We start from the raw sequence: 9,579 nt of genomic DNA, 5'->3' as shown, positions 1-9,579 counted from the left end.
TGACCTCGTGATCCACCCACCTCGGCCTCCCAAAGTGCTGGGATTACAGGCGTGAGCCACCGCACTCAGCCTGGGTTTATAGTTTATGCATGTTTCCAAATGGATGCGAAAGACTAAAGAATGAGAATTTTTTTGCTATCATATTAAAAAATTAACGGGCACATTTAGATCACTGAAGAGAGAAATTAGGAAAAGTTTATTTTATTTCTTTTTGCTCAACTAAATGTGTTTTCAATGGCATATTTAAAATTATGTGAGTATTCTTCCCTATTAGGAATGCAGAAAAGAATGGGTAGGGAGAATAATTGGGAACTTTTGTGAAATCATAAATTAAGCAAAGTACCTACCACTTAGAATTTGAACATGTGTGAGCGATGAGGTGGATTCTTAGAGCAGAGATTCACTGGTAAAACAGGCTTATGGCATGGGAGATGTGTTCTATTAGACAACTGTATTGTCCCCTTGATTAGTATATGCATATGTATACATATATGTATATATAAAAATAGAATTCTTAGTTATTTTAAGCAGATGTACAAGGATAATTATTAGCATGGGCTATTTAACTTACTTTTAAAATGTGTAAAACATTATTGCAGGGTTGAGTCTTGATTTGTTTCCCATGAAACTTTTGGTAGTTTAGGGGCCAAATTTACGAAAGACATCTCATTCTAGTGCGTGAGACTCAGAAGCTGGAAAAACGGGCAACTAGGTCAAGCAGCGTTCTCAGAGTCTCACCGTGTGCACTATGAGCATCCAAAGCAAGGGCCTCCCTGCTTGACTTGTGCTAAGGGACAGGAGAAACGGAGTCTGAATTCTGGGTCCAGAAAGGGGTTTTCTTAACATGGAGTTGCTCAGCTCACTTCATAAAAATTCTTCTGGCTGAGGGTTCTAGGCTAGCATAGGGTTGGTTCCCTCTTCTTTTCCGAGGTGACAAGTATCTCTTCCTTTGCCAAGATGGCGGCTCCAGAATCCTCTAGAGGCGGCCCCCGTAGATCGTCTCTGGATAAGAGGCTTGCTGGAGACCCACTCCTTTCCTTTCGCACCAGACAACGCACGGGGCACCGTTTATCCTTCAGAATCGAGGAAAGACGGCTTAAGCTCCCCGCGATCGCGAACCTTTGCCAAGATGGTGGCAACAGGGCCGGGCTGGCGTCACTGCCCCCTACCAAGATGGCGGTGAGCGGCTTCCGGGACGCGCTTTCCCAATCGTCTAAAAGATGTGAGAGCAGAGGCGGCTGCCGTCAGTCTGTGCGCGGCGGGAGGAGAGAGTGGCTGCGGCCAAAAGCCGGAGCAGGACCAGGTGGAGCTACGGCAGCCCCCGCCCCTGTCAGGAGCTGGCAAGCGCTGTCACCTGTGGGGGCGCAAAAGTTACCTCCCCAAACCCTAAAGCCACACAGCACAACCTTTCCCCGAGTCACAAAAATCATAATCTGTGCCGCAGAAGGTAGGAGGCTCGGTCCTGGCATCGCCCAAGCCTTCCCTACGCGGCGAGCTGGGGAAGGGAGCTGGGGCGGGGGCTTCCCGCTAGGGCACCCCTCGCCCCACGGCCCTCTCCTCTCTCGAGACGGGACACGTGTTTCCTTCCCCTAGGCCTGAGGGGGAAGCTCGTAACAGGAACAGCTGTAGGGAGTTGAACGCTGGCATTTTAAAGCTGCGTGTGTTTTGTTTCATTTGTAGGGTTAGGGGTCCCATGAACGCGATAGGGAGAGCAACGCATGAGTCGAGGGCAGCAAATGTCAAGATTCAGGGGTGGGGCCTGCACCGAGAACTTGGACACGGGCCGTGGCCGGGGTGGAAGGAGAGGTCAGGAGTCTGGGGGGCGGGGGGGGGGGGGGGGGGGGGGGGGGGTGTCATACTTCGCCAGCAACTTACTATTTCGCCGGCAACTTGCTTTTAGGCCTCCCGCCCCCTGCTTTCCTTAATCATAATTTTTTAAAAAGTGCAAAGAAATCCAGCCTGCCGGAGGTTTTGCATTTGGCGAGCAACTTCCTTCGAGTGTGAGCGCACTGGGCGGGAGGGGTGGGGGTTGAACTTGGCAGGCGGCGCCTCCTTCTGCCGCCGCCGCCTCGCAGACTCGGGGAAGAGGGTGGGGGACGGTCGGGGCGCGGGGGAGGGTGGGTTCTGCTTTGCAACTTCTCTCCCAGTGCGAGAGCGCCGTGGTAGCGGCTGAAGACCCGGCAGCCCAGACGATGCGGGGGTGGGGGACCTGTCGGCACGCGACTCCCGCCGGGCGCAGAGTACGTATGCGCCGACCCCCGCTCTCCCGTCCCCTCCTCTAAGCCTCCCCAGAGGGCGTGTCTGACCGCCCGGCCCCGAGCGCGGCCGAGACGCTGCGGCACCCTTTCGGTGCAAACCCGTAGTTCCTTTCGAAGTGACACACTTCACGCAACTCGGCCCGGGAGCGGGGGCGCGGACCACTCGCGCAGCTCTGCCGCGGGCGGTGCCCGGGCTCCTCTGGCTCGCCCGCTGTCACCCGCAGGGGCGCTGGCCGCGGAGGGACAGCAAGTTCCCGAGTGGGACCGGAGCCGCGGAGCTGGGCGGGGGCGGGAGGGAGGTAGCGAGAAGAGAAACTGGAGAAACTCGGTGGCCCTCCTAACGCCGCCCCAAAGAGACCAGGTCGGCCCCCGCCACCGCCTCCCTTTTTCTTGGGGAGTTGGGGGTGGGGGCGGCCATGCCAGAGGCCGCGGGTGTGCAGGCGCCGTCGGGGCCGGGGTGGCCCGGCCCTCTCAGAGGGCGTGGGGGCGGGGGCGCGGGCGCCCCTGCAGTTGCCAAGCGTCGCCAACAGGTTGCACCGTTCCCCGCGGCCGCCGCGCGGCCCCTCGGGCGGGGAGCGGCCGGGGGTGGAGTGGGAGCGCGTGTGTGCGAGTGTGTGCGCGCCGTGGCGCCGCCTCCACCCGCTCCCCGCTCGGTCCCGCTCGCTCGCCCAGGCCAGGCGGCCCTTTCGCGTGTCCGCGCTCCCTCCCCTCCGCCGCCGCCTCCTCCTCCATTTTGCGAGCTCGTGTCTGTGACTGGAGCCCTAGTCACCGCCCGCCCGTCGGGGACAGATTCAGTGGGTGGAAGAAGACGCCGCAGCCGGAGCGGCCGAAGCAGCTGGGCGCCGGGACGGGACACGCACGCCCGGAAGCCGGGACCCGGGGAGCCCGGCGCGGGGCGGAGGGCTGGCTTGTCAGCTGGGCAATGGGAGACTTTCTTAAATAGGGGCTCTTCCCCCCCACCCATGGAGAAGGGGGCGGCTGTTTACTTCCTTTTTTTTAGAAAAAAAAATTTTTCCCTCCTGCTCCTCCTGCGTTCACACGCTAAGTTGTTTATCTCGGCTGCGGCGGGAGCTGCGGACGGTGGCGGGCGAGCGGCGCCTTTGCCAGAGGTAAGAGGCGAGGCGGAGAGGGGAGGGGGCCGGGGTGGGCTGGCGCTTGCTCTTCTAAGGTGCCTGAGGGACCGGAGACGACTCGGGGGCCACAGCGGGAGCCTGCAAACTTTTATTAGCCTCGGGGAGTGGGGGTGGGGGGCTGGCGAGGGCCGTGCGACGGTGACGAAAGGGCAGCGCGCGGGTGACAGCACTGGCCTCTTCCTCTCCCTCTGCCGCCGTCCCCAGGCCGGGCCGAGGGGGAGGAACCTGAGCTCGGACGGCTAGCGGAGCCCTGTCGAACTGCGAACTGCTGGGTGTTTCCAGCCTCCCGTTCCCCGGCGGGAATCCTGGCCTCTCTTCTCCCCCCAAAACACCTCTTTCTCTCCAAGGGGGCCGCCCGACACCCATTTTCGTGGTGAACGCTAAGCCGCGTCTGAATTCTACTGGCCCGAATATTTGCACTCCACCCCGGCGGGCCGGAGCGCGAGGCCCGAGCGCGCCTGGCTTGGGGAGGGCTTGTGGGGCGCTTGAGGGTGCCCACGCGGGGGGCTGACAGCCTGCAACTTGGAGACTCCGGCCAGGGCTGGCGTTATCTGGTAGAAGTGGGCGTGTCGGAGAGAGAACTCAACAGGTCTGGGCATATTTCTCTTTTAACCTCGCACTTTTTTTCTACTCCCCCACCCCCAGCCCCAGGAGGGCTCGTTCTTTAGCGTTAGTTGTCAATTCGCTACTGAGGTTTTTAAGTGGCCCCTTTTAGAAAAAGACCCTCTCTAACCATAATAGCTTTGTGCTGCGATTTTTGACAAGTGCTAGTTTGACGTTTAGGGTTGCAGACTTGGTAATTGCAACCTTGTAATACCACTTAAGACCCTTTGGCATGGTTCATTAGGGCCGATTAATGTGGCAGGGTTATTTGCAACTTAAACTGGGGGATAATGTCGCTTGAGGGAGCGTTTTCGTTTAGTAAGTGTTGTTTTGGTTTCGGGTTTGAAGGCAGCTGTCAAAAAAGCGGCGTGGAAATACATTGGGCTCCATTTGATACCTCGTGTTTAGAGATTGTTATCAGGTAAACAGCAGAGGGGTGGGGAGATAAGCAGTTTGCCCTCAAGATTTGTCCACACCCCTCTTTCTACCTTCCTCATCTCACTTTTCAGTGAGGGCCAGTGACACGCTGCCTAACGTCATCGTATAGAAAAAGTTTCCTTTTATTGGACGGGATTTGACTGTAGTGTCCCGAATGTGTTTCTCAGTCTTACCCCATCTCGTAAAACACCCTGATTACCAATATACTAACAATCTTATTCTCTTGCGAATAGACTGAGAATTGGCATAGGTGAAGGTTTGGATAGGTGAAGACAGAAAATTATTTTGAACATTTTACTGGATACCGTTGTACCTGAATTTATATGAATGTGATTTTACGGTTCCGTGTTTTTCCATTTTTCAGTACCTCGATATTTGTTTGGAAAGTAAAGAACTTAGAGGTACAATAGCATTTCACATGGAGGGTCTTAAGCAATTTAAGTAAATGTAGCTTAATCTAGATGTTACTGTGAGTTATGATAGAGGTCAGCTATATTTATTTAAGTAAGCTAACAAACAATGTACTGAGAAGCTACTACACCTTCTCTTCTGCTCTTTAAAATCTAAATTTTAGTTGGCCTATATGAAGTGTATCTCATTTCATATACCCGAAATTTGGAGGTAGGCACATCCAGTCAGAAGTATGGGTTTTAGAAAAAGAGCATTTTCCCAGCTTGTTGGAAGATAAGCAGATCAGCATTGTTTATTTTTCAAAGAAAATGTGCATGGTTCACCAGTTGGTTGTACTCAAATTGTTGGATGTGTGACTAGCTGGTAGGAGGGAAATTTGGAAGTAATTAGGGATTGAGAATTCTAGCATAGTATTTATCAAATGTTATATGTATTGGTTCTCAGAAAAGCAAACAGCCTTGATTGAAAAGAGGTAGGAATTTTAATGATCACACTTCTTTTTTTTTTTTTTTTTTTTTTTGAAATTAAATACTTTGACATCAACTTGAACCTTTAGAATAATCAGATGTAATGAATTATAATGTATGTGATTAACAAAGTTACAAGTTCAGTGAGTGGCAGGATGAATAGCCAAGCTTGGTGCAATACAATTTTGCCCTCAGCTGTGCAAATGGACTGCATTGTACTTTTAAATGCGACAAGCTGAATGGGAGCAGGGGAGATGGCTTTTTATTCTGGAAGATAGAAACTACTCTTCTGGTAACAAAGAATTTGATTCCGAGTTAACTAAAAGGTTCATTTAACAGGCTGTCTCTTACTAATCGGATCAGGAAGATAATGTGACTTTAGAGCTTATGATGTTTTCCTGTCTTTTTCTTTTCTTTTTTTTTTTTTTTTGTAGTTGATATTCACTGATGGACTCCAAAGAATCATTAACTCCTGGTAAAGAAGAAAATCCGAGTAGTGTGCTTACTCAGGAGAGGGGAAATGTGATGGACTTCTGTAAAATCCTAAGGGGAGGAGCTACTCTGAAGGTTTCTGTATCTTCAACCTCACTGGCTGCCGCATCTCAGTCAGACTCCAAGCAGCAAAGACTTTTGGTTGATTTTCCGAAAGGCTCAGTAAGCAATGCGCAGCAGCCAGATCTGTCCAAAGCGGTTTCACTCTCAATGGGACTGTATATGGGAGAAACAGAAACAAAAGTAATGGGAAATGACCTGGGATTCCCACAGCAGGGCCAAATCAGCCTCTCCTCAGGGGAAACAGACTTACAGCTTCTGGAAGAAAGCATTGCAAACCTCAATAGGTCGACCAGTGTTCCAGAGAACCCCAAGAGTTCAGCATCCTCTTCCGTGTCTGCTGCCCCCAAAGAGAAGGAGTTTCCAAAAACTCACTCTGATGTATCTTCAGAACAGCAAAATTCGAAGGGCCAGACTGGCACCAACGGTGGCAATGTGAAATTGTATACCGCAGACCAAAGCACCTTTGACATTTTGCAGGATTTGGAGTTTTCTTCTGGGTCCCCAGGTAAAGAGACGAATCAGAGTCCTTGGAAATCAGACCTGTTGATAGATGAAAACTGTTTGCTTTCTCCTCTGGCGGGAGAAGAGGATTCATTCCTTTTGGAAGGAAACTCAAATGAGGACTGCAAGCCTCTCATTTTACCGGACACTAAACCTAAAATTAAGGATAATGGAGATCTGGTTTTGTCAAGCTCCAGTAATGTAACACTGCCCCAAGTGAAAACAGAAAAAGAAGATTTCATCGAACTCTGCACCCCTGGGGTAATTAAGCAAGAGAAACTGAGCACAGTTTACTGTCAGGCAAGCTTTCCTGGAGCAAATATAATTGGTAATAAAATGTCTGCCATTTCTATTCATGGTGTGAGTACCTCTGGAGGACAGATGTACCACTATGACATGAATACAGCATCCCTTTCTCAACAGCAGGATCAGAAGCCTATTTTTAATGTCATTCCACCAATTCCCGTTGGTTCCGAAAATTGGAATAGGTGCCAAGGATCTGGAGATGACAACTTGACTTCTTTGGGGACTCTGAACTTCCCTGGTCGAACGGTTTTTTCTAATGGCTATTCAAGGTAAGATTAGTGCTTTTCTGTTTCTTAAGAATGGCACATTTAAGATAGATTAATAGATTTAAATCTTCATTTATTTGTATTTGTTCTCTAAAGATTCATGTGCTTTTTTATATGAATAAGTTTAAGTGGTCTTTTGAAAGTAGGAAGGGCAAACAACCTAAGTGACTTATTGGTATGTAACCATTTCAAGTTTTTTCCATAAATAGTGGTGTTCAGTATCCCATTGGCCAGTGGTGAGGATTTTATTTAAAATTTTAAAAATATTGCTCAGTAACAGGTATCTTAAGGAAAAATTACACAAATTCAGGAGAGTATAATGTCTCGTAAAATCATAGTGTTGTGCATGTTCATTCAGCTGTTTTAGAATATGTTCTTACAATAAAAGATATCCTTAATTCTATAATCAGGAGTTTTGCTGCCTTATTTGTAAATTTGTTAAGTGTTAGCTTGAGATTAAAGGGTTAAAAGCAGAAGTACTAACAAAAAGCCCTATTTTTCAAACTGAATCTTCTGTTAAAGAATTTGAGTTTTGAAACTGCTAAAGCAATGCAGTGAACAGTGTACCAGACCATACTATTAGACACAGGTCTTGCTCACAGGGTTCTTGACCTAAAGTAGACAAGTTATGTCTGCTGATCAATCTCTTTAAGAGAGGAATTGGTGCCAACATGGTGCAAAACAAAATTTTACTTTCAAATGTTCTTGCAAGTTCTCAAGTAGATAACTGATGGCCAAAATTGTTAAGCTCCAATTCTCAGCTCTCATTTGATTTTTCTCTTCTTTTTACTCATTTATAAGTCTACTAATATTTCTGCCTGACCTCAAAAAGATCAGAAAATGGAATTTATCAGAAAAAAGTTTTAAATGTTGATATACATGTTGGTAGGGGTTAAGTTCTCTACCCTGTAACCTCATCCCCAATTCAGATAAATGCTAGGTTTTACATCCATTTTAGGTGTGAAGGAAAATATAAAAATGTAGATTGTAGTGACACAAGATTGATTAATCAGCAGGGTTTTTTTTTTTTATAAAGAAAATGCAGAGTGATTGTATGTAACATTGAAGTAATTTCTTAAATGTTAATGATACTCATCATTCCCATTACTTAGTTATTCAGCCTTTTAAATACTTTTTCTATGAAAGCTATCCTAACCTTGAGGATGTCTCTTTCCTCTTTACATAGGAAGCTTTTCTTGTAAGGGAAATAATTTAGGCTTAGATTTAGGCTACGTTCTCTTCTTCTAAAAGGCTTAGTTATCAAAGGTTCTTATGTGTCTTAAAGCAAACTACCTCCTAATCTATTGCTTAAAAAATTATCATCTTTTATTTAGAAGAACACTACTTCAATGTGAGTCGAAGGTATAAAATGTTTTCAGTAAGGAGATTTGAGATGTTTCTTATTGCATAAGCTGTTGTGTTTTAAATGCTAAAAGACATGCTGTGTTTTAAATTTTTCAATTGCAAATTTTGGGCAATAGAATTCACATGCTTAGTTTTCTTAAAATGTACAGTTGATTTGACTAGGCTATCTGTAGGGAACTCTTAAATTGATTCATAAAACATGTAGTTATACAAAGAAAAATAAAACATCTTAGGAAACTCTTGGGGATTATTAATGCCTTTTGCCCTGATAATCATCATGGCATTGTTTTCATCTTCCTTACTATAAAGAAAAGGCATGGGACAAAACTTATTTTCCATTTACTGTGAACTTTCGTTAAACCCTAGAAAATCTGGGATATAGAGTATAAGTAGTTCCTCTTAAATCATTAAAGGTGATTTTAATGTCTTAACTTTTAAAGTACTTTATGACATAAAGCATCTTCACATATTTTTAATTTGTGCCCCATAACCTTATGGAGGTAGGCAAGACAATAATGATGCAGCTCTTTGAAGTTCTTTAATATAAAATGAAATGATTATTTTTATGCCATTGTGTGATTGGGAGATATAATCAGTAGTCTGTGTCCTAACAAGAAAGTATAATACTTTATACAGGGTATTTTGTTAATATTTGAAAATTTTATACCATATGGCATTAGGTTAGCACTGGGAACTATGATTACCCAGAACAAAGCTTCATCCAAATAAATTGAAACAATGTTTCTTTTAAACCATCATTGAATTAGCCTATTGTTTCCAAACAGCAGCCCTGATATAACTAAAATTGGCTGCTTTCTCTTCTCTATATGTTACATGACTCTAGCCAAACATTTGCTATGACCAGTCATCCTGAGTGATTAGCAAATAATCAACATATTGAGACCACAACTTGTGTGAATATTGACCTTCTGACTTTAGGTAGAAGAATATTAAATGCCACTAATAACTTGAATTCCTTTTAAATTAAAAAAATTATAAACTGCAATTTGACTTTTTAAAATGCCACTTGAAAGTGTTTTTCTCAGAATACTTAAAAAAAATCCTCACTTTATTCTCTGGGTGTGGGAAGAGGCAATCCCTTCCTTCCACCACAACACTGAGTTATTACATAAAATTGTAAAATTATGAATATTATGATTGAGCTTAGTAAAGTGTTTTTAAGTTCATTTATAGTAAAACAGAAATCTTATTGATTCTCAAATCCATTCTTTAAGTAAAACAAATTAGCCATTCTAACTTAATGTGCTTTTAAAAA

At 46.0% G+C, this 9,579-nt stretch overlaps 1 protein-coding gene across 11 annotated transcripts in view; it reads left to right on the top strand.

Moving 5' to 3' along the window:
• NR3C1 (nuclear receptor subfamily 3 group C member 1) overlaps nucleotides 1-9,579 on the top strand; it is a 479,527-nt gene that overhangs the window by 350,951 nt on the left and 118,997 nt on the right. For 2 of the 11 annotated variants that reach the window (XM_032242046.1, XM_032242664.1), the window contains exons 1-2: nucleotides 2,873-3,367; nucleotides 5,745-6,941. In XM_032242046.1, coding sequence (XP_032097937.1) covers nucleotides 5,758-6,941 — 1,184 coding nt within the window. In that variant the 5' untranslated portion in view covers nucleotides 2,873-3,367; nucleotides 5,745-5,757. Of the gene's footprint in view, nucleotides 1-1,278; nucleotides 1,448-1,610; nucleotides 1,807-1,859; nucleotides 2,001-2,039; nucleotides 2,241-2,281; nucleotides 2,620-2,872; nucleotides 3,368-3,535; nucleotides 3,981-5,744; nucleotides 6,942-9,579 lie in introns of those variants that run through there. The other 9 variants (XM_032242584.1, XM_032242518.1, XM_032242280.1 and 6 more) reach the window with 8 other exon arrangements.

This window comes from Sapajus apella, unplaced genomic scaffold (genome assembly GCF_009761245.1).
Source record: "Sapajus apella isolate SASKATOON/1434 unplaced genomic scaffold, GSC_monkey_1.0 scaffold1, whole genome shotgun sequence".
Taxonomy (NCBI): Eukaryota; Metazoa; Chordata; class Mammalia; order Primates; family Cebidae; genus Sapajus; species Sapajus apella.
This window is presented reverse-complemented; position numbering and strand designations above follow the sequence as displayed.